Raw genomic sequence first — 26,082 nt, 5'->3', positions numbered from 1 at the left:
AATACCGCCGGCCGCATGGTTCGATTACCGGCAGCGGCAGCCCGACACTGGAACAGATCCCGGCAGCAGCAAGCCTGACAGCGCTGGAAATCCCGATCGTCGTAAGGTAAGTAATGACTAACCTAACCCCCCTAACCCTCCTTAGGGGTGCCTAACCCTAACCTTCCCCCCAAGTGCCTAACTCTAATCCCTCCTGTAAGTGCCTAACCCTAATCCCCCCCCCCTTCCCCGCTGCCTAAACCTAAGTCCCCCGGGGGGGAGCCTAACCCTCCCTCCCCCTAGCCTAACCCTCCCGGGGGGTGCCTAACCCTAAGTCCCCCCCAGGTGCATTAAACCTAACCCTCCCCCCCCGCGCGGCTGTCCGCTCGCGGCGCCTGGCGCCGGTGAAATGAGCGGCGTCTACATCTAGACGCCGGGCATTTCACCCTCGCCGGGATAAGACAGTCGGGAAGCGACGGCTGTCGAGATAATGTCAGCCGGCTTCCCGATTGCATCCCGTGTAAAGGTGCTACCTAGTAATCTTATGGTTGTCACGAATTGAAAAAAACAGAAGAGAAGAGAAGATTTATCTGGTGCATTAATAGGATCAAAGTATCCTAATATCCATATTAGGATACTTTGACCCTATTAGTGCAGCAGATAAAATCTTATCTTTTCTTCTGTTTTTTCAATAGGCTATAAGTAGTATATCCCTAGAAGTCAGCCATCCACAGTCAGAACCTGTGTAATTCATGTGTTGCTTATTAAAGGGACGGATCTGGCAACTTTGCTCAGGACCCCAAAGAGTGCATGTTTTCCAGGTCTCCTCACAGAATCACAAGTGAAATAATTAGCTGCCCCTGTAGATCTTTTGAAATGTCAGTGAGTAATGAATACACCTGTGCACCTGCTGGGTGACCTGTGAGGGGTCCTGATGACCAAGTTAGAGAACCACTGGCATAGAGGACCTGATTCAGTGGTGCATGCAATTTGGAGGTTGGGTACGGCAGTGAGGATGCCGATGGCCAGAATACTGACAGCGGCATCACGACAGATTTAGGTAAGTCTTCTAACTCTCTCCCTAACCCTGCCCTCCCGCAGCCTAACCCTAACCCTCCTCCTAGTGTCTAATCCTAAGCCTGCTAATTACTGTCGGGATTCCGGAGCCGGTATTCTGACCATTCGCATCCTAACGGTCGGGACACCAACTACATTCCCAATTGGGACGCAATGGCAATATTTACATAGATAAGCGATTATTTGCAACTGCGCATGCGCAAAAAGTCCTAAAAAAGAAAACAAAACCCTAGGACACGTGTTACACAGAGTGCAGGCACAAAGAAGCTGCTGTAATTGGACAGATTGTATCAGAAATGGGGTGGCGAACTGAAGTGAATGCAAAAAAAGTCAGTCTCATGGGCGTGTTATGGGAGTGGCGCAGGCGTGTCGGTGATGGCGGCTGCATTCCCTGGCTCAGAGCTGTAGCCGCAGAGGCCACGTTCACACTGAGAAACTGCACCTGCCATAGCCCTTCTGCATGTGTTGATGGTGAACGCGATGGTACGCCGATGGTGGCGTGCTGAGACTTACCGGCGGTGTTACAGCGTGCAGAGGAAAGTGGGTGTTTCAGTGCTTTCACATTCAAGTGCAGGCTACAATAGCAGGGATTGGCAGAAACTAGCATTTGCTATTATCGCAGTTGCCACCCCGGCTACAGACACAAGACCCAATGCAGCAGCGTCCACCTCTGCATTAGGCCCAGAGTGAGAATTCATCTGCAGCTTTTATTATATATGCTCAGCAAGTTAGAAAATACATTTGTTAGTAATGTTGATCTATGTCCACAACATGATCTCACCATCTAACCGTGTTTTATCGCTGTGTTCCAATCATAAATTATTCTCTTCTGTCCTAAGTCCATGCAACCTCTCTTTGTATTGTTACACATGACCATCTCCAGTAACTGGAAATGTTGCATGAGTTTAGTTGTAAGTAAAGTATTGTGCTCTATATCTTAAGGGGTATATTTATTAAAGTGAGAGTTTTTACAAGTGGAGATGTTGCCCATAGCAACCAATCGGATTCTAGCTATTATCTTCTAGAAGGTGCTAGTTAAATGTTAAGTAGAATCTGATTGGTTGCTACGGGCAACATCTCCACTTCTAAAAATTCTCCCTTGAGTAAATATACCCCCTAAGAGTCAAATCAGATTAACTTTCCTATATTGTGCATTATTTTACAGACTGAGTAAAATAACCTGCACATTGCAGGCACGCCGCACTTCCCAGGCTATTAGATTTGGGCCAGCACCTCTTTTGATGGTTGAAGACCTTACATTGTACCTTAGACCTTATAATAAAATAAGAATTACTGTATGCCATGTGCAGGTATGGGCAAGGCCACCCATAAGAATTATGGTCCTGACCCCATTCTTATTTCAGGCCCATATGTCCTTGAGAGATGAGTTTGAAAAATGCTATTTCTTGGGGCAGATTCCATTAAGCGTGGTAGCTGCTCACACGGGTTCCAGCGGCAGATTGACTCACGCTTTATTGAATCTGTCTCTAAATATCTAATTAATAAAGTTTAGAATAGTATTATGTTTTGGGGTGTTTAAAGCAAACAAACCACTTTGACAAAACTGTATTAATAATAATTTCCAATAATAGCCATTGGCCTTGTGAAATCATAGATCCCCCAAAATGTGTTCCTCTTGTGGGTGGCTAGGGATTGGCGTTCACTATAGGCAATTCCAATATTTTGCATTTATGTCTACCAGAGGAATCAGTATGATATACCGCTTGACGGGATGCCAGCGGTCAGAAGACCAACAGCGGCATCTCGATCTTCAAAAGCCTGACAGAGGCTGGTAAGTACCCTAACCTACCCCCGCTGGTGGTGCCTAACCATAACCCTCCTTCCTGCACCCTAAACCTAATCCTCCTGGGGTGGTGCCTAACCCTAGCCCCCTCTCCCAGCAGCCTAACCCACCCCAGGGCCTAATCCTAACCCCCCCTATTCCCGGGCTAATGCTAGTATACTTTACTTCGGGATGCCGGTGTTCAGCATCTCAGCTTCCTGGCGGACATCAGGATTTCGGCGTCTGTATACAGACGTCCGGCATCCCGTCTGCCGGCATCTTAACTGCATCCCCTACCAGATTGTACAACTCTTAATTATGACTGTCATTTTATATCCATTTTATTATCTGATGTACAGATTAATGCAATAAATTACATAGATAATGCCTATTGTATTGTTCTTATTGTCATTGTGCAAATCTGTAAAAAGAGGACAAGAAATGGAAAAGAAAATGTTTGTTTTTTAAATCTTTTTTAATAAAAGGAGAATTGCAGTTATAAATAAATTTACCTTCCATTGAAACACCAAGATATATAAGGCAATTTCTGCTGCTGTATTTTAATTTATCATGCAGTTTGCTAAGCTTGTGAAATCCACGTGTCCTGTTATACCACTCGGGGCGAATCTACATTCCATGCAGCCTTTTGTTACAGGAACCAAGAGTATGAATTACTTGAAAGCCAGAATCAATTGTTTGTTTTTTTAAATACAATTTTATTCATAAATTTAAACAAAAAAAAACACCTTTAAGAGAGAGTGATCTAGAAAAAAGACATGAATAGAGGCGGGATAAAATATTTAGACCAGTAACATACAGTAGAAAAAGACGATTGTTTTTCTAACAAAATGTTGCTGTAAGGTGTGTAGGGACTACACAGAGAGATAAGAATCAGATGTTACAGGTTGTCAGTGAGAACGCGAGATTCCTAGGTTATATACTAAGATAAACCTGCAGGAATCCTACATGTTGCTGATTTCAAGACTTCATTACAAGGGACTCTATGGGGGGAGTTCAACTGAATGCGATGTTGAATAGCACCGGGAATGAGTGCCCGGAACTATTCAATTGGCTGCGCTGTAAACCCGCAACTAGATAATCTCTGCTCACATCATCCTGAGGTGCGAACAGAAATCCGACTAAACTAGTGCAGCGTTGCTGGTTGTGGGCTTACCGCATGCACTAACAGCAGCGGTATGGATGTCTGTTTGTTGGTGTTTTGGTTTAACTGTGTAGGCTCAGGATTATACTTAAATGTCGATTTTATAGTATGTTTTGTATTTCTAAGTCTATATTAAGACCGTTCGGTTGCAATGTGTCGAAGGTCATTATCCATTTGATTTCTGCTTTGCTTATTTTTTTTGTTGTGATCTCCGCCTCTCCAGTTTGATTTTACTTTCTCAATTGCTGTGAATGTTAGCTGACTTGGGTCCTGGTTGTGTTGTTGCTTGAAATGATGAGAGACACTATGCATCTCAAACCTGTTGGTGATGTTTCTCCTGTGTTCTACTCAGAAAACACTGTATAAATGCATTTTATTTTATCCAATTGAGCTGCACTGTATTAATACTATTCCTATACTGCATGATAAGTGTTAAAATCTTAATTAAATAGAAAACTCAAAAAAAGACATTTTGATTCAACAGCTTATTTATTAACCACATTAAATATAGGTTTGAGCGCAAAGGTATGATAAAAAATCTACAAACTAACATTTTTATTTAACCGTCCAAAAATTGGTGTCTACAAAATGATCACAGATCTTAATTGTTGCATTCATCACCTATTATATCACCTAATATCAATATATTCGAATTATAATGTCATGGTCATTTCGGGAGACTAGGCCAGCATGGGTGTAACGCACTATCCCCCATTACCCGTATCACTGGCGCCTAATGAATTCATAGAAGGGAATTGAATTATCTGTTCCGCCATGGCAAATCGTGTCCACCTCTATTGCATTGAGTTGTCCCTTGTATGCCATAAATGTGCGCAGGAAAACTTACGAACCTGGGGCTGCTGTAATTGGCTGGTATGTGCGCAGTCACATCCCTACAGCACATCTTGCTGGAATTATTCCCACCATAGGTTATTTATAGTGCTACCTCCACGACTACCATGGCTGTTAGGGTGGGACTGAACAGAATTGCACACTGCATTCATGCAGAATGTACCCATATACAGAGCTGTGAGTGGCAGCTGGTGATATATAACAGTACAGTCTCCTGCATTACATGTACACATCTCCCTACAAATAACCTACAGTGACCGGCGCACCAGCGTCACGTGTGACCTGCGCAGCTATTATATGTTTATGTTCATCATCGTCAGCTGATCGCTTGCACGGAGGCGTGGATGAGAGGCGGCCTGTGATTGGTCACATAGCACGCCCTTGGTTGTGTGTATGTCCTTAGTAAGAAGGTGGGTCCGGAGCTGCTCACTGATTGGTTGTCAGTCAGAGCGGTGATTGGAGGGATCTCCATGTGCCTGGATCAGTGTGTCTATTGTATGTACTGGAGTAACCGGGAATACCGGCCCCAGGAAACACAGCACAGCAGTGCGAGACCCGACCGTGGGTTTCCAGTGCACCCAAGCTAATGTAGCACATACCTTGTCCCGTTACATACATGACCTACGGGCAGCATGGGGGTGATTACTTCTGACTGATTATGTAGCAGTTGCTGGGAACACTATGCACTCTCTATAGCACATGGCACATATATCATAACAGAGCGCTTTGTATACAGGGCGGAGGAGCTGCGCTATCAGTCTGTATGTGAGGTCAAGCCATGCTAACATGTAGCTACCAGTATGCAGAGGAATTAGGTGTATCTGTGATTCATACATTTAGTTCCCATGAAGGGGTTGTAGCTGTGATTCATACATGTAGTTACCATGAAGGGGGTGTATCTGTGATGTCTACTTGCAGTTACCATGAAATTAGCAGACTACAGTTGAATGGGGTGTATATATGTCATGTCCATACATGCAGAGGACTGAGGTGTATATATGTCCATACATGCAGGGGAGTGTGGTGCATGTAATATGTCCATACATGCAGAGGAGTGGGGTGATATGTCCATCCAAACATGCAGGGGAGTGGGCTGTATGTGATATGTCCATGTTTGCAAAGGACTGGGGTATATGTGATAAGTCCATACATGTAGAGGAGTGGGGTGCATGTGATATGTTCATACATGCAGGGGAGTGGGGTGTATTTGATATGTCCATACATGCAGGGGAGTGGGGAGTAGTAAGGTGTATGTGATATGTCCATACATGCAAGGGAGTGGTGTGCATGTAGAGGAGTGGGGTGCATGTGATATGTCCATACATGCAGGGAGTTGGGTGTATTTGATATGTCCATATATGCATTGGAGTAGTAAGGTGTATGTGATAAGTCCATATATTTAGCGGAGTGGGGTGTATGTGATAGACCCATACATGCAGATAGAGGAGTGGAGTTTATATGATATGTCCATCCATACATGCAGGGGAGTTGGTACTTGTGATATGTCCATACATGCAGGGAAGTGGGGTGTATGTGACATTGTCCATGCTTGCAGAGTAGTATGGTGTATATAATAAGACTTAAGTCCATACATGTAGAGGAGTGGGTTGCATTTAATATGTCCATACATGCAGAGGACTGGGATGTATGTGATAGACCCATACATGCAGACAGAGTGACGTTTATATATGTCCATACATGCAGAGGAGTGGGTTGTATGTGATAGACCCATACATGGAGACAGAGGAGTGGAGTTTATATGATATGTCCATCCATACATGCAGAGGACTGGGGTGTATATGATATGCCCATACATGCAGGGGAGTTGGGTGTATGTGATATGTACATTTATGCAGGGGAGTGGAGTGCAAGTAACATGTGCATGCTTGCACAGGATGCATACAAAGACGTGGGGTATATGTGATATGTATAACAGTACATGTATGTAAAGTGCTGCATTGTACACACAAGGGCCGTAGCATGCTGGTTGGGGAAGGATCTGCCTGTGCCTGGCCCCGCCCGCTGCTGCTGTAATTCCCTCGTCCCTTCTCGCAGGCAGAGCAGTCATTCTGGTCAGTGTCAGTGAGCGAGGCCGCGGGTTGGAGCCTGAGAGCTGCGGAAGGAGGAGACGGGAGCGCGGCAGCAGCAGACATGGCAGCAGCATTATCCTGTGTGACGGTGAGCGCTGCTGCTGGTGGGGTGACCCGATGCTGTGTGTCCGGGGGTGTGTGTGTGCTCTCCGTGTTATTAGAATTAGATGGAGGTTAGATAGATAGATATATAGTGTTGGCGATAGCATATCACACATCACATTGCCAAGGAGCAGATAGCCTTATAGGACACTACTGTAATAGACCATACAACTTTCCTGAACATGCTGTGTGGGTGGTAATCCCATATAACCTCACTCAGCATTAGCTGTGACAGCAATGGCATCCTGCTATATTCCCATTACAGGCACACACATGTCATTACAGGGACATATGCGCTTTTATTTTATCTAACTGAAGCATTATTTACATGAAATCTTCCCTAGGACTATATAGTATACCTGCCTGTATGGGGCGTCCTACAATGGATGGTCACATGAGACTATATAGTATATCTGCCTGTATGGGGCGTCTTACAATGGATGGTCACATGAGACTATATAGTATACCTGCCTGTATGGGGCGTCTTACAATGGATGGTCACATGAGACTATATAGTATACCTGCCTGTATGGGGCGTCTTACAATGGATGGTCACATGAGACTATATACTATACCTGCCTGTATGGGGCGTCTTACAATGGATGGTAACATGAGACTTTATATTATACCTGCCTGTATGGGGCGTCTTGTAATGGAATGGTCACATGAGATGTGTAAAACTAAATAAACCCTATATATATGTCCCACGGGATGTATTGAAAAGGTCAGCAATTACAAAGTCGACGCCACAGTGTGGACGTTTGTCGGCCATGTTAAAATGTTGACAATTGATGTTGGTATTCTCAGAATGTCTACAGGTGAAATGTTGACATTGTCAAGATTGGTGACATTAGGGTCAGGCTGTGTGCTGGAAGATTGGGCACTAGGGAGAGTTAGGAGGGTCAGGCTGTGTGCGGGAGGATTGGGCACTAGGGGGAGAGTTAGGATGGTCAGGCTGTGTGCGGGAGGATTGGGCACTAGGGGGAGAGTTAGGAGGGTCAGGCTGTGTGCGGGAGGATTGGGCACTAGGGGGAGAGTTAGGGTCAGGCTGTGTGCGGGAGGATTGGGCACTAGGGGGAGAGTTAGGAGGGTCAGGCTGTGTGCGGGAGGATTGGGCACTAGGGGGAGAGTTAGGAGGGTCAGGCTGTGTGCGGGAGGATTGGGCACTAGGGGGAGAGTTAGGAGGGTCAGGCTGTGTGCGGGAGGATTGGGCACTAGGGGGAGAGTTAGGAGGGTCAGGCTGTGTGCGGGAGGATTGGGCACTAGGGGGAGAGTTAGGAGGGTCAGGCTGTGTGCGGGAGGATTGGGCACTAGGGAGAGTTAGGAGGGTCAGGCTGTGTGCGGGAGGATTGGGCACTAGGGGGAGAGTTAGGAGGGTCAGGCTGTGTGCGGGAGGATTTCGCACTAGGGGGAGAGTTAGGAGGGTCAGGCTGTGTGCGGGAGGATTGGGCACTAGGGGGAGAGTTAGGAATAGGGGAGTAATACTCCCCGGCACGCCGGAGGATCACAGATCTCATCCGGAAGTCACATGGCTGACAGAAGCCGCGCTGAACTCGCTGCAGCGAACGGCAGCAGGTAACTTACCGCTGGGCCACCAGGGACGATATGTTGACATTTCATCACTAACGACATTCTCATGTCCACATTCTCAGTGTAGGCATATGCTGCCCAACCCTGTCCCACACGTGCATGTTTATGTGAGTGATTTATGTATTTAGTATGAGACATAACACATTTCCTGTAATAGACACGCAGTGTGCCCATCATAACCCTGTCATGCAGGTTGCAAAGCTGTAAATATATATTTATAAACAGATTATTGGTAGCATAGGCACATAACACATCCCCCCAAGTCCTGTCGCTTGCCTGTTCTATAGTTTCCTGATCTTGTAGTTACTACCTGGCTGCCATACATACCTTTTGTGTATCGCATGACAACGCTACTTGTGCTATAAATTGCTGGTTGCCAAATCCAAACACTGCTTCCTACTGCTGACTCCCTCAAGGTCACCTTATTGATATCTCTAATGAAAAACTGAGGCAGTTACAGTCTTGGCTATATTTTTACAGGTTAATAATTCCTGAAGTGCATACAGAGACAATAACATATATGTATGTACAGAAAATATTATCTCTACTATATTCCTCTTCGTACCGTTTATGGAAACCTTTTCTGGGAATTAAAAGTTAATACACATATGATTTTGTTATATAAACTCCTGTATGAAAAATAAATAAATCCGTACAAGTCCTAATGGCATTGCTTATAATCAGTGAGTGATTACTGTATGTCATCACTTCAGTATTTATTAAGAAAACTTGTGTAAATGACAGATTTGGCTAGATACTTGGCAGATAAGCAAATGCTTGTAGTTGGAGTTGGCACTATTGGCAGCAGGATGTGATGTAACTTAAAGCTGCACGACCACCACCTAAAGCGGTTTTAAAAAGTGGCTGCAGAAAGGGGTGTGAGTGGGAGGACCAATCAGAAGCTGCAGTATCTGTGATTGCAGCTTCTCATTGGTCCTTCCACTCACAGCCCTCCTAGGCACCACAAAGCTCTGGTTTTCACTATGGAGAGGACAAATCATCCAGTGAATGTAAATATCACAATTGTTGTCAATGGATGTCCCCTTTATTAATAACAATATTAACAACAATTCCACAGTATGTAAGGTATTGCTCAATAAAGTAAAGGGCGGGGGGGTTATTTACTAACAAGCTATTGCAAGGTAGACACTGAAAGCAATGTCTGATTACTATGGCTTTCTGCATAGTTGCACTTGTAATGTTACGTAACATAACTCCCAATGTATTTAATAGCAGTACAATGACTGTTCTCAAAAGCTACCATCTTTCCTGGAGAACAGGTTGCTTGGTATGCAAACAAATGTATACTTTATGGCACATCTTATTGTCTGTGACCTATGGCTTTAATGAGAAACGGTCACTGTTTATGAAAGCAATATAAACTTTTTTTTCTGTGCACCCTCATGGTAGAGAGTGTAGAAAAACATTGCCCAAGTGCCAGGCTGCATACTGGTCTAGACTCAATCTAGAACAGTCCCACTTCCTAATGAGCACTTGTGAGTAGGGTTAGGTGTGACGCTGCCCAGGACAGTATGTGGCCCCATGCAAGACAAGTAGACTGCACTGCATATTTGTGCTTCCTCCCAGGTTCTGTTAAATTGTTAACCCATCAATAGATATTTCAAGTTAGTGTACAATCATACGTAAATAGAATCTTATTGCATTATTATAGTGTTTAGGTGTGAGCCCTTCCTTACAATCACCTCCATTGAGTTACCTGTAGTGTCCTCCATAGAGAACTATGCAGGATCTTGTGGGGATCAGATTGTGAGAAAGTTGGCACAATGGTTAGCATTGCTGCTTCACAGCACTGGGGTCATGAGTTCAATGCCCTAGCTGCGTAGAGTTTGTATGTTCTCCCCATGTTTGGATTTTCTTTTGGAAAATATATTGGGCTAGGATTCTGACAGAAATACACAAGTGTACACATACCTCCCAACTGCCCTGATTTTAGCAGGACTAATGGCCGCAATGTCCCGCGGTCGTGAGGTTGAGGGGCACTCTGTCATTGCCTCTGCTCGGCAAAGCAGTGGTGAAAGTGAATGGATGCCGTGTAATTGTGCACGGTGTCCATTCAGTGCAGAGAGGAGGCTGGGAGCAGCCCAGCAGCTGCAGGAGTGTTGGGCTCGCCCTTGGCGTGACGTGAAAAAGGGACATTACATGCTGGCCACGTCGCTAAACGTCATCCTCCAGGGAGCCGGGCACATGCAGTGGTACCCAATTAGTAACCCCAAATATTTGGAGGTATGGTGTACACACACACAAACACACTAGGTATGTTTGTGTGTGTGTGTACATTTGTTGTTAAGGAATTTACACTATACTTCAATGGAACAGGGACTTAAGAATGAAGAATATACTCTGTACAGCACTATGTAAAATGATGGTGCTATATAAATTAAAGAAAATGGTAATAGCTGTTCTGTGGGACTTAAAAGCAGGGACATGTGGAAACTCTGTCATGGAACGAAATCTCTCTGTGGAGAGATTTCTATTTGCGTCATGCAAGGTATCATATGATCCCCTAACTGGAAGGGTGCAGTGGCTTCCGGTCTGTTGTCTGATATTACTGTACACCTTCTGCAACCCTGCTGTGAATTTTGTCCTTCAGAAGGGATATTTTGCACAGTTGATTCTATGGCAATGGTGAAGGCTCCATGGGATGGGGCATTAACTGTAAATGTGGAATTTTTAATGATCTATATCGGACACTTAGGGGTCTATTTACTAAGCAGTGTTAGGAGACAGAATGAAAAGTGATAAGGTGGCAGCCAATCAGCTCCTAACTGCCATCTGACAGGCTGTGTTTGATAAATGACAGTTGTGAGCTGATTGGCTGGCATCTTCTCATCTCACTGCTTAGTAAATAGACCCCTTAATATTCCCAGCATTAAATTAGAATCAGATAGTTACAGAAAGATATTTGCCAAGTAATTGAACCTGTAAAATGGCAAAGCATTGTGATGAAGGATTTATGAAGGTAAACTTCAGTCTCCTTTACTTACTGGTATCATTATTCCATCTAAGCACTCTGTAATCAGAACATTCTAAATAGCCTTGGTAGAGGGATATTTCCCTGGAATCCAATTTATGTGGAATATGTTTTACATTTCATCCATGTTTAACCTTCATCTTCAGAAACATCCTCTGAATCATCCTTCTGCAAAGGACAAAAGGAAGTATAAGCAGAGAGTTCAACTGTGCAATGCTTTGAATGGCCGTTATTAAACATACTGTACAGTGAAGTGAACAGAACACAGTACAATGAACTATTACAATAGTTATTGTGTTAAAAGGCCCCCCAGGGACATATTAATAAACTGTTCTTGTTCAGCCGATATACTGACTGTTTGTCACATAAATCCTTGTTTGCCATTTCTCTGTGTGTTAATCTGTATGCCACTTGTCAGACTGGTGTGGATTGTTTAATAGGACTGGACATGTTCTAATCCTTATTTCTGTGGGATTACCAGTTGGCGTTGCAAACTGCATGGGAATATGCATATATTGGCTATGAAATTGTGCATGCATTTTATATGGGGTTCACAGGCTTTATATCTGCATCTGAAATGCCATTGATGCATATGCATGTGTTTTCAAATATGTCCTGAGGGAAGGACAGAAAAGCTCTCCCGCCTCCTCCGAGCCTGTTTTATATATGCATATTTAATTATTGTGCTATGCACTATTGTATTGTTCTACGATTACTTGCCACTATATATATTCTTATGTGTTCCCGTGCCTAAATAAAGTTTGCAAGAAAAAGAAGTGGCATAGAGCCTATTCCTTTTATTTCAATAACCTCTTATATTCAAGGATGTTTCCAGCAGGTGTTCTACATACAGGAACAATAAAATAGATGGGAGAAGCTCTGTAAATTAAATCTAAAGAAATCTGGGCATCTTGGCCAATCCACAAATTCCTTTATCAGCCTCAAATTAAACTGTATGGGTTTATTACCACTATTAACACAGGAAACATTGTGCTGGGTTCACACTTGTCGATATATATTGCTTGTTCGGTCGACGAACGATATTTTAGTGCTAGTGCATCGGCGGATGTGTATACCCGGTATGTCTGTGAACGACAATGCCAATATATCATGCAGATATATATCCAGCACCACATGTATAACTTTTTGTAAAGGTTCTGTAATCCTGCTGCACATGTAGGAGCATATTTTCGGTGGTTGCTTGCAAATATTAAGCAGCCCCTGAATCGTAAATGCAGCCCACATTGGCCATTGCAGGCTATAGGCTACATTAGGCTAAATTTTCTGGGACAATCCCTCCCTGGTCTGATGACTGTGCATGCACAATAGCGTGGCTACAATCCGAACCAGTAAGCAAAATGAAGGTATCAGCGATCACTTTACTTTTTACACATCGCAGGGACGGGCTCCTACTGGAGACGCTGTCTCTACCATATTATTGATGGTAAATTGGTAAAATATGCCCCATAGCATCAGGCTATGGGCCGTATTCAATTTGAGGCGAAAAGTCCGTTTTGGCGAAAAAGTTTCGCGGGTGACGTCATTTGGCCAGGCGGAAACTTTTCTCCTTATTCAAATTCAAGTCCGGCGGTTCAAATCCCGACAGCGGCTGCCGACATGGCTGAAAATCCCGATCATCCGCAGGTAAGTATTAATTAACCTAACCTAAACCCTTAACCCTCATTAGGGGTGCCTAACCCTAACCTTCCCCCCAGTGCCTAACCCTAATCCCCCCTTCGCCACCGCCTAAACCTAAGTCCCCTGGGGGGTGCCTAACCCTAAGTCCCCCCGGGGGTGCCTAACCATCCCTTCCCCTAGCCTAACCCTAACCTCCTGGGGGAGTGCCTAAGCCTAAGTTCCCCTCGGAACCCTAAACCTAACCCCCCCTCCGCGGCTGTCCGGCATCACTTCAATCAGGATGCCAGGCGCTGGTCTCCCGGCGTCGGTAAAATGACAGGGGTCTAGATTTAGACGCCTGTCATTTAACCCTCCCCGGGTTAAAGCAGTAGGGAAGCCGGCTGTTGGGCTTACGTCCGCCGGCTTCCCGACTGCATACCGGCGGAATAGTATTTGCTATGAATAGCAGGTGGAAAAAAGTGCAGAATTGGGGTTTTGGGGTGCAACGTTGCGGGAACCCCCCGTGCAGCCTTAAAACACTCCCCCAAAGGTAAACTGCGTAAAAAAAAAAAAACTTAACAGCCCAAAAAAATTTCTTTCATTTTGGGGGCAAAAAAATAAAAAATTGGGGGGACAAAGTAAAAAACTAGTGAAATAGACTCCATGGGATCCCCAAGTATGCCCCAGATGTTTTTTTTAAATGCAGGTGCTTGCGGAAGGTGGATTTTTCACAATTTTTTGAACTTTATCAAGTTTAAAATATGCTTCCCCCCATTTTTAGGTACCCAAAATTTGCTGGGAATAGTTATTTTCTCCAAAAACTAAAACAACAAAATGCTATTCTTCACCCCTTATGCAAATACACAAAACAGCACCTATTGAGACCATTTAAATACACCAAATACCATCAACAGGCCAATTCGGGCTATCCATAGTGAACCCCAATGTCAGTGCATCTTTTGGGGGGTGCCAGGCTGATTACCGCATTTTGGAGAGGACTTTCCGCCTGTTCAAGTATCGCCGGGTACCGATGTCACGTACTTTCATATTGAATACGGGGAATCGCGGGGACGCGGTCAAAAAGTTTCCGCACCCAAAATACGCGATATAGGCGAAAAGTCCGGCAGGCGAAAAAGTATCGCGGCTGCGAAACTTATTGAGTACGGGCCTATGCAGGGACCCGAAATCTGCTGTAAACCATAGAATATCTGCATAGTAATGGCACCAATTGGGTCAACCTGTGACCCTATACTCTACTTGTACTATGGTTGTTTGCTTCTTTACCCGTCATTGGGAGCACCACCATGGCTCCTTAAGCAGATATTGTAAATAGGAGTACTGTGCAATGGCATAAGAATTCTGAATTAAACTAAACTGGATATACTGGTTTCTCCACGGTCACAAAAAGGGATTAAGTAATACTGTGTGCAGCTTTGCAATTGCGATCCTTGCTGAATCAGGCACAAGTTGAGCTCTCTATTTGCATCGTGACATCACCACATCGCCGATACATGCCTCCATAGCGAAGCAGACTGCTGCAACACAGAACGTGCCTCCTCGGATCAGCTGTGCACCTATCAGAGGAGCCAGTTGGTGTCGGTCAGGGGAGCAGCATCAGGACAACGGAAGAGCCAAATGTGGCTCAAGAGCCACAGGCTGATCACCGCTGCCATAGTTGAACTTAAACATTAAAACACATATAGGAGCTGATGCAAAGTTGGCAGAAGTATGGGTATAAATTAAGGATAAGAAAAATGGTGTGGGTAAATCCAATGCATTTTCACTCATAGGCAGAACTCATCGTATCTCAAGATGCAATTGCCCTCCACATCTGCAACATATGTGCCTAGTTTATGACAAGTCCTTATTATCTGTGTACTTGCACCTGCCCTCTTGCCGGTGCAAAAAGATACACAGCCTAATCGGTGCGAACTTGCCAATTAACTTTGCCTATGTGTGATCACCACTTTTTGCCCCTGTCCCACTTCTACTATTGCAAGGTGTGGTATGTGCAAAATGCATGCAGCCTGTATTTGTTTACATAGTAGTGGATGTACTAAGCCTTGGAGAGAGATAAAGTACCAACCAACCAGCTCCTAACTGTCTCAGTTTTCAAACAGCCTGTAAAGTGACGGTTAGGAGCTGATTGGTTGGTACTTTATCTCCATCCACTTTATCTCTCCCCAAAGCTTAGTACATCTACCCCGAAGTATGTGGAGAGTAGAATCATGTAAGAAGCACTATGCAAGCTAGTGTAGCCCTCACTTTGCATCAGCGCCTCCGTCTGTGATGGCACATCTTAACCTGGTTGGACAGAGTGCTCTTTTATGGCTGGTATCAGAGTATTCATTCCAACCAATAAACTAGTTGGCTGGTTGGACAGATAATCTTTAGGTGTGTGGCCAGCTTAAGGCTATAACATAACAAAATGTGGAAAAATGAAGCCCTGTGAAATTTTTCCAGATGCACTGTATTTACTAAAGTGTAGGTTTTTAAAAGTGGAGATTTTGCCCATAGCAACCAATCAGTTTCTAGCTATTATCTTCTTGAAGTTACTAGATAAAGTTTAAGTAGAATGTGGAGAGTAGAATCATGTAAGAAGCACTATGCAAGCTAGTGTGGCCCTCACTTTGCATCAGCGCCTCCGTCTGTGATGGCACATCTTATCCTGGTTGGACAGAGTGCTCTTTTATGGCTGGTATCGGAGTACATCGGGTACCAGTTGGCAGAAGACTTGTTGAACTGATCTATTGAGGAAGTTTAACCATAGATTTATATTGCAGATCTTTGGGTAGTATGTCATGTTGCTGTAACTGTGGATGAGAGCCTATATGAGTACAAACAAACGATGTATAATGTTACAGTATACAATTCGGAAATATGGGTTGTGGATATAGGACATGAGTAGGTGATATTAACGTGTTATCTCTGTTACCAGACACTTAAATGAATGTGCTTCGTGGCTCAGGTGTTGAGAGACATACTGTACCTTGTGACCCTTTAATACAGGGATGGGGAACCTCAGGCCCTCTGAATCATTTGGTCTGGCCCTCTGAGCTTTTTTCTGCTAGCCTCATCTGGCTAGCAGGCTGCCCAGAATGGCACCCTGCAGCCAGAATCTATGCAGCAGTGCCGCCTGTAGTGTCCTTAGAACGCTTCAGATGGTCACACCGCTGCCCTCACAGCTCCCCGGAGCATCCTCATAATGCCCCGGGCATTGCTGTAATCACCGGCAATTGTGGCCCCACCCCTTGTGAAGTCATACGGAGAGGGGGCGTGGTCTGCACCATGCCCGCGAATAATGTTATATATATCAAAATGGCCCTCGGCAGAAAAAAGATTCCCCACCCCTGATTTGCTCCCATACATTACCAGATTTTCATTCCAACCAATAAACTAGTTGGCTGGTTGGACAGATAATCTTTAGGTGTGTGGCCAGCTTAAGGCTGTAACTTAACAAAATGTGGAAAAATGAAGCCCTGTGAAATTTTTCCAGATGCACTGTATTTACTAAAGTATAGGTTTTTAAAAGTGGAGATTTTGCCCATAGCAACCAATCCGTTTCTAGCTATTATCTTCTTGAAGTTACTAGATAAAGTTTAAGTAGAATCTGATTGGTTGCTATGGGCAAAATCTCCACTTCTAAAAACTCTCACTTTTAGTAAATATACCCTTAAGAGTTATTATCTGATGACAAAGGTCCCCCCCTTCGTCTGTGTCTCATTAGCTGCACATGCAATTGCAGCTTAGGCCAGTAGGTGGGAGTGTTATGCTTGTTTCTGTACACATACTTGCTTATGGCAAGACTACTAGTTAAGGTAAAAGACTGTGGTAGCTATGGCCTCAATTAAACTTGATTAAAAACAAATGGCAGCCATGTACTTCTGCATGTACCTTCTGTCAGCCCAAGCTTCCCCTGAGGGGGCAGAAACCATTGTGTAGCCATAGCCAGCACGTAATACATATAAGCTGTTATTAGACCAAACTAACCTGCATCTAGCAGTGTTTTGAGCAGGGAGGTGCAGTAATATAGTATTGATAAGAGTACCCATGTGCCCTTACAGTATATCTATCATAAGGTGGGAACAACTGTCAGACTTTGCATAACATTTTTGTTTTCAATATTCCTTTTAGTTTTAATTTACATTTTCTTTTTAGTTCTATTTATTTATTAAGTTGTCCACACACACTGTACTTGATACACAATTACACAGCTAACAAGCAAAAGGCTACAAGAAACACAACATAAAATAGAAGAACAACACACAACTTGACAATGTGCTGTAACAAATCTGCAGGTGGTATTAATAAAGATTATTTACTAGATATAGTCAATGAATGACCGTATTACACTAGACGTTTCTATAGACAGAAAGCGCGACAGTCCGCGACCGCCACTTGGGTAAGATGGAGGGGAAGAGAAAGGGGGGCGGGGCGGTTCTGGGGCGATTTTATATTGCACCCCCAACATAAAATCATTCTGACGCCCCTGGCAGCCATTAATATTCCTTTCTTAAAGTTGTACTCTTTTTACCAGTTAAAGAAGTTGGATTGAGCTGCACTACATATTTGTTATTAAGTTGACAGTTCGATCAAACTGATGCTGTGTCAAGTAACGTGGAAAACTGGGCTGGCTGATGAACCTGTTGTGAGGTAGTTGAGCCACCGTTAAAACCCCCCCCAAAAAAACAACAAAAAAAACCAGGCTCTCCATTATTTTAGTTGTTTTACTAAATAGTGCATAGTGTACTTAGGTTAAAATAAAAAGGGGATAGGGAAATTGTCCTGTGATAGGGATGGCCATCGGAGGGTTGACCATCGATGCTGCCATTGGTGCTTAGTATCGATGGCATGAAACATCGACAGTAAACCATGAATGGTTTTGGCCAACCATGGGCACCACTGCTTGCGCTGCACATGGATGGCGGGAAGGGTTGCTGCAACGTTTTTAGGTTGGGGGGGGCCAAATCATAATTTCATTTTGGCACCCCTAGATATATATTTATGCTCTGCGAAGGGTGGGGGTTGGGGTGGCGTGTGGGAGCGGGGGCATGGGGTGCCGAAATGGGAGGCATTTGGGTCCAAGGGAAAGGGAGAAAATACAAAGGGAGCTGAGGGTTAAGAGTGGAGGAATATATAAAGTGGGAGGGGAGAATGGTGCAGGGCTGGTCCCAGAGGAGGGGCCAGCCCACAGTTACTAGCCACTAGGTGGAGGGGGAGGAGTCAGGAGGCTGGCAGAGGAGGGCTGTGGGGAGGGAGGAGGTGGAGCAGCTGAAAAGTGGAATATCTCTGTGCCCGGCCCCGTGGTAAGCCTGCTCCCTACATTCAGTACATATATTGGCGCCTCCGGAGCCTATAATGGCAGGCCATTTAGGGAAGGGAAACAAGTATTAGCTGCGTTTCAAGGGGTGCTGGCTAAGAAAAAAATATATGTTACTATATATTATAATGTTAATATATGTAGCTGCCGCTGTGCCATTGATGGTGGAGAAGCATTGCCATCGATAGCAAAACCATTGACCATCAGTGGAAAACCATCGATGATTGCTAACAATCGATGGCCATACCTGCTTAGTGATCCCAAGAGAGAGCATCCTGTCTATGGGTCTGAATCAGTTGTACGCAAACGCAATGGCGGGGGACTGCTCATGTACATGACTCCAATCTGCGCATGTGTAGAACAGGTTCTGTGTCATCAAACAGAGGGCCTGATTCAGACCTGCTCGCAAGCGGGTCGATGGTGGCCCAGTGCACACGCGCGAGCCCCGGTGCGAGCGCAAAAAGCACTCGCATCCAAAAGGGGCAGCTGTCGATGTTGATTGACAGCTGCCCCGTTTGGAAGGCGGGGAGGGGGGGTGGCTGAGCAAACAGAGGCGTTCCTGCGGGAACGCCTCCGTTTGTGGGCGGCCCTACTGACATCACTAGTGATGTTAGTAGGTGGACTTCCTGCTCTAATAGTGCAGGAAGTCCACTGGGGCTTGCGGCAACGAGACCCTACCGCAAGGGTCTCGTCGCAAGCCCGATGGTTGCGATGGTCTTGATCATCGCGACCGTCATCATGGCCGCTCGCATAAGCTGTGTGTGGTAACCCACAGCTATGCGAGCGGCCAAGAGGCCGCAACAAAAAAAACACGCCCTGATTCAGAGCGAGCGCTCGCTTTTTGCTAGCGGCTCTGAATCAGGCCCAGAGTGCCACCTAAGCCGCATATTGACAGGCTGTAGCCATTTGGGGACAGGGAGGAGGTGGCACCAAGTAGGGTACCTTAAAACGAGCTTGTCCCCGTTTTCTGGGAGTGCCGAGGCCAGTGTCTGCATCTCCCGACGCAGATTTACTGGCTTCGGCTACGATGTGAGACAGCCAATCTGAGTAAAATGAGGGTTACTCAGATGGCCGTTGTTCTCGTAAGTAAAATTATGCCTCCCCGGATGCAGCAGCGGGTCACACAAGCATGCAGAAGGTGTCTATTACACAAGATGCTTCCTGCAGCATTAACATATGTACACACAGCAGCTGCGTCCAATGCGTACAACTCTGAGTCAGGCCCTATGTTGACAGCTCAATTCTCATTCCACATGTGCTGTGGTCTGTCCTCGTGCTGTGGTCTATTTTCGTGCTGTGGTCTATCCTGCTGAAATCGGAAGCCGGCCTGGGAGTGAGCATAGCACATACAGGGCCTGAATAGCACGCAATGCCGGTCTTCAAGGAGTTGAGTGTTTTTTTTTGTTTCTTTTGTAATGAGCATGCGTCTAGTTAACTAAAATCGTGTGTGTGCACAGAGGCAAACTTGCGCTTGAGACGCACAGTATGTATGGGAAAGTTGTTTGGCGTTCCTGGGCGGTGTTTGGGAGGTGACTATATAGATGCTGGAAAATGGTCCGTCCTATGGGCGTGTTATGAGAGTGTTGGGGGAGTGTCGCAGAACTGCTTGTGTACACAGACGCTTAATCGCTCACATTGGAGGCCATACGGAAAATCTGCATCTGCCATAGGGCTGGTGCAAGTTTCGATGGTGCGACCATTGATGGTGTCTAAAGACGCACCAAGCGGTAATACAGTGTCTAAAGATGTACCAAGTGGTATTACAAAATCTAAAGATGCTTAAAGTGGGCACCTCAGTCCCTGCACAGTCAGACGCCTGTACATCTGGGAAAGGGCTGATATTAGCATATAATTGCAAGTGCGACTACAGCAAAAGCCGCTAAAGCATTCACAGCAGCGTGCGACTCAGAATCAGGCCCAGAGCGTGTGCTATATTGAATGTGGCGTGGTATAACTTGTCAACTTTTAGAAGGTCGACATGGTCATTAGGTCGACAACCTATATGTAGACATGTATTAAGGCCAACACGGTTAAATGTCGACACATTCAGAATGTCAACATATAATATGTCGACACCAAAATGTCAAAAATGTTTACATATATTGTAGCCTAACCCTAAAAATCAACAAAAATAAATATATGTTGACATTTTGGTGTTGACATTGTGAATGTGTTGCCATTTTAAGCATGTTGACCTAAATGCATATGTACGTATTGATTGTTGACCTAATGACTATGTCGACATTCAGAACCTGTCGACCTTCTGAATGTTGACAAGTCGACTGGATACCATTGAATGCTTTTTTCTGGGATATATGTATTTAGTTTTCTAAATACACATGGGGCCAAATGTGATAGGGTGAGAGTTTAGAAAATGTGAGAGTTTAGCAGTAACCTTTCACACTTTTCAAACACGGCCAATGTAATAGAGTCAGAGAACAGGTAAACTCTCATGTTTTTAGACTCAAAAAAACTCTCACGATTTAAACTCGCATCCAGATGTTTTGCTACTTTGAAGATAAAACTCGACCAATGTGAGAGATTGCTGCTAAACTCTCCCATTTTCTAAACTCTCACCCTATTACATTTGGCCCCTGGTCTCATTTAGGGGTATAGTAACCCATAACAGCCAATCGATCTAGAATAATAGTCATGGAAGCAAATGTCAGATTGGTTGCTAAGACTTAAGACGCATATCCACTACACGATATAAATGAACGATAATGTTATCATTCATTGTTCGCAATATCGTACATTGAATATGCCGGCAATGACAAGCGATGTGCGCTCATGCTGGTCGTAGTCGCCATCTGTCATCGTCTGAACCTACTGTCCAGCCGGACGATATCTAGTTCAGTGTGGTCACACTATCCACTGCACAGTATAATGAACAATAACTATGTCATAATCGTTCATTAATTTTGTAGTGGATATGCCACTTTAGGGGTATATTTACTAAAGTGCGGGATTTTAGAAGTGGATATGTTGCCAATAACAACCAATCAGATTCTAGCTATTATCTTATAGAAGGTGCTAGTTAAATGTTAAGTAGAATCTTATTGGTTGCTATGGGCAACATCTCCACTTATAAAAACTCACTTCCCAGGGGGTACCTACATAGGCGTCGGGATTAAGATAGGCATCTGTATTTTGATGCCCATCTTAAGTCCCATGTCGGGGTTCCACAGTCGGGATATAGAACAGCAGCATTTAGTCCGCCGGTCTATTGACTACATCCCGCGGGAGGAACCCCAGTGCTATCAGCACATGGCTGGTTTTCTCTGGGGCACAGGCTCACCATTGTCTCCCATGGTCCATCCCATTGCAGGTGTCACTGTTCCACACTGTGTGTGTCTCCAAATTAGCCATACCTAACCCTGGCACATCTGTACTGTACCCAGGGCCAGCGCAGTGCGGTAAGCGCCATGCTGGAGAGGGAGCTTCGCTGCACCGGCCATGTAGTTTCCTAAACTGTGAGTCCTGGCATCTCCTCCTCTGCGTGCATCTGAGTGATCACATATCCTCCCCTTCCCCGTCACCTGTTCCTCTAACCCTAAGCACCTTCAGTCATATTCTCCTTCATTTAACACATTTCAAAATACTATCATAGCTGGAACTCGAACCAGTCACCTCATGCTTTGCAGCCAGACCGCTTACCAATGTAGCCATTTGCTGCTCCAAAGTAAGTTTGTGAATTCCAACTGTATGTAGCTATTGCACATTCTCATTAATTTGAAATTCAAACCTAGCATCCCACACAATGTAGTCAGACACTTTACCAATGGGGCAGGGGCGTTTCTAGAGAGGAGGGGGCCTATGTGCAGTCTCCGACACGGGCCCCCTTCTCTATGTCCGGCAGCCGGCAGCACACTACTGAGCTGTGCGCAGCCAGCGCCGGAGCGATAGACTCTGGTCACTAGAGTGCGCCCAGAGTCTATAGCGTATGCACAGGTCACCGGGAAAATGGCCGTGGTGGCCATTTTCCCTGTACTGCGCCGGACCCCCGCTCCGACGTGGGACTCTGGAGAGGTAGGTATGCTATGGGTACAGGGTGTGCGGTGCGGGGCCCCCTTGGACCCAGGGGCCCGTGTGGCCTGCACACCCTGCACCCATTATAGATACGCCCCTGCAATGGGGCCATTTGCTCTTGCATTAGAGATTCGTGAATGCTAACTATATGAGGGCGCAAATGTATAGTTTGCAGGCGGGCACAGGACACCTTAGTACCATTCCTGACTGTACCGCAGCCGGACTTGCCTGGATACAGCCTATTTTCAATAAATATAATAACCACATCTCCCAATCCCATCTGGGTGCTATTTCCACTTCGGTTGCACGCACAATGCTTTTCTCAGAAAAGATGATTCCAACTTCAGCAGCTTCAGCTAGCATCCATCTGAGACCCAGCCTAATGTGTATAGAGAACTACAAAGTCTTGCAGCAGTGCATTGGTTAACAGTGAGATCACTTAGCATAACAAAGTTAGTAGTACAGCAAAGATAACTGTGAGAATAAGCCAATATGTGCACACACCTGTACATTCACGCTTATTAATAGAGCTGGACTCACCTGCTGCAAATAAGGTTTTTGTTTTGCTATATAACTGATCAGTTTTGGTCTATAGCTTATTAGATACGAGGAGGAAGTTCATGCACTGACTTATTATTGCATGACTCCTGTACAATTTTATACAATAGAATAGACACGTCACACTTGCATGACACTGAGGACTGTGCTGTGCAGTGTAAAGGTGCCCATACACGGTGCCATAAACCAGCTGATCCGACGGATTGGTACGATTTGGCTGCTCTATCGTACCTTGTATGGCCATGATATCGGACAGAGCGCGCACCCGTGGGATCGTACATCGCACCCCCAGGTCTTACTGCAGGTTCAATCGATCTGGGGATGAGATGCGTGATCCCATGCAGCGCTATGCGGGTGGGGGATGGGGGAGCCGGCATATCGGGCGGTTGGCCACCCGATCGCACCATGTGTGGGGACCGCCCAATATGTTGGACCTCTGATCTCCCATCACGTCGCACGGTGCATATCGCACCATGTATGGCCAGCTTAACACTCAGTTCTACAGAGAACTATGCACAGTCTGGGCCCCGATGGTCTCCGATGGATTTCGATCTGCACATGCGCAGATCTTTGTAAGTGATGACGGTCGCAGTGCCCCTGAAGCCACAGCATGATTGATATGCTTCGGCCGTTTGTGGAGCAAATGGGGTTAACACCAACCCCCCCCCCCCCTCCCCCACACCCCTGTTTTCTGGGACGCTGGGCATCATCACCCGTTACCTGCGTGTTACTCAGATGTCCGCTGGTAATGCAGCATCAGATCACAGCCTGCAGTAAGCGTCTTTTTACACAAGGCGCCTCCTGTGGCTTTTGTATACTTTAGCACAGCCGCTGCGTACTGTGACACAGCGGCTCTCTGCCAGGGCTACCAAACATCTATATCCTGATTTCTATTTTTAATGACTGCATTTGTCATTAAGATATTTGAACTGTACTACTTATCAAAGCCATTTTTGAAGGAAAACAAAAACTACCACAAAACATTCAGAGAACTACAGTACTAGCACATCTACAAAACAGTGTAAGGATCTCAGAACAGCAAATGATGCCTTGTTCAATAGTTTTGGAATCCATACAAAATATAAATCCTTGAGGTGAAAAGTTTGATGACCTTATGCTGACTAGCGGATCGGTCTGTCTAACTAGGGGCGGATATAGGTGTTAGGGCGCAGCTAGGCACAATAGTAATGCCCGCCCCCTCTGCCGAATTTTATTATTTTCATTGGTTATAAGCCCTCATTTGATGATTGGCAATTTAATATCATTAAAAAAGCCATGAACTATGACATGTTGTTTTATATTTAATTATAGATGCATATTTCATAAGTAAGGCAACTTAAAGTGGTGGCTTGTGCATGCCCCACCTCTTCATACTACACTCAAGGTGGCATATGGTACAGTAGAGTGGAAAGATGTTGTAGTTGCTGGTATATTTCGGACTGATAGTACTAAAACAAGCATCCAAGTGCCCCTCCCCTCCCCCCCCCCCCAACAAGTGGCACCCCTAGGCACATGCCTCATGTGCCTAATGGGAAATTCACCACTGCTAGTGCTAGTAACACTTCTCACCTGCTCCCTTATATTGTTACTAACAGTATTTACGAATAAAGTTTGTCCACATCACCTGGCAGAAGTTTAGTGCTATGCTTGTCAGTGTTTTTTTGTGCACCCTTTCCCCAAATAAATAAGATCGAGGGGTTTAGTTACTAAAGTGCGAGGTTTTTAGAAGTGGCTATGTTGCCCATAGCAACCTACCAGATTCTAGCCATTATATTCTAGAATGTGCTAGATAAGTGTTAAGTAGAATCTGATTGGTTGCTATGGGCAACGTCTCCACTTCTAAAAAAACACGCACTTTAGTAAATCTAACCCCTAGTGTAAAATCTTCCTAGATCTGCAGCTGGTCAGTTTACTATGGGACTTGAGACCATAAATATTAGATAATAGAGACCACCAAAGTAGATGACATCATCCATGTGAGTTATTCATCCCACACTGGTTTTGGCTGTAGTGCTGTGTAGTTTGTATTTTACATATAGTGACAACATGGGTCCATATGCTGCAGGTACTTTTTAAAAAATGTTTCAATAGCTTTAAAGCGTGATGCAGAAATCAGCCCATTGAATAATTCTAGGGAGAAAATGCTATATATAATTTTTTCTAGCGTATGAGAGAACAGATGCAGGTTACTGGATATTTCATATATTTTATTTTATGTCCTAATAGTCATATAGAAAACATAATTATGCTACTCATGAACTGTCTCAAAGCCTTAACATTCTATCCAATGCTATGTAATGAAGTACTCACCCCCATGCCTGGCAGCCTCACATGGCAAGCAAGCTGTATATTATACACGGGCTGATCAGTAGGTACTGTTTCATTATCATCTCTCCATCAGCTCCACATAATGCCAAGAGAAGTGCCTCAGGTCTGTTTGCTGGACATAACTCTGTATAGGGAAGTGTTTATCTGTCAACTCTTAAAGTCCAGAGTTCAGTATTCTGAGCAAACTATCAAGGTAGTCTGCTGTGGGATTGGTGCGGATGGGGGACAGTCCCATTACAGCCCACCTTGAAGGAGGGGCCTGGATGCCAGGGGTTGCTTCTCACGGCCACTATTCTTGCTGAGATCTGCAGAATGCAAATCAGCCATTTGCCTTTTGTACCCTGTCTGCCAGTGGGACATTACCGCAGTGTTCTGCCAGTATGATAATTAATGCAGTCCTGTTAATCCCTTTGTGGAAAATCAGGACAAATCCCTCAAGTAGTATTTAAACCACCAGCAGCGGTGACCATTTGGTATTAAACTCGCATATACTGTACTAAGCTGTTACACATATTTAAAGAGCTAGTGGATACAATAACCCCAGATTTGCACTGGCATATACTGTAATTGCAGTTCTGAAACAACTACATTTGTTTTAATGTT

At 44.9% G+C, this 26,082-nt stretch overlaps 1 protein-coding gene across 1 annotated transcript in view; it reads left to right on the top strand.

Moving 5' to 3' along the window:
* The first annotated feature begins 6,864 nt into the window (after window positions 1–6,864).
* The window catches only part of LOC148501110 (branched-chain-amino-acid aminotransferase, cytosolic-like), a 52,811-nt gene continuing 33,593 nt past the window's right edge, over window positions 6,865–26,082 (top strand). The window contains exon 1 of the mRNA XM_088450955.1: window positions 6,865–7,031. Coding sequence (XP_088307081.1) covers window positions 7,005–7,031 — 27 coding nt within the window. The 5' untranslated portion in view covers window positions 6,865–7,004. The remainder of the gene's footprint in view (window positions 7,032–26,082) is intronic.

Source organism: Taudactylus pleione, unplaced genomic scaffold, assembly GCF_031769625.1.
Source record: "Taudactylus pleione unplaced genomic scaffold, aTauple2 ptg000535l, whole genome shotgun sequence".
Lineage (NCBI taxonomy): Eukaryota > Metazoa > Chordata > Amphibia > Anura > Myobatrachidae > Taudactylus > Taudactylus pleione.
The sequence above is the reverse complement of the archived record's forward strand: the minus strand, read 5'-3'. Positions and strand labels throughout refer to the sequence as shown.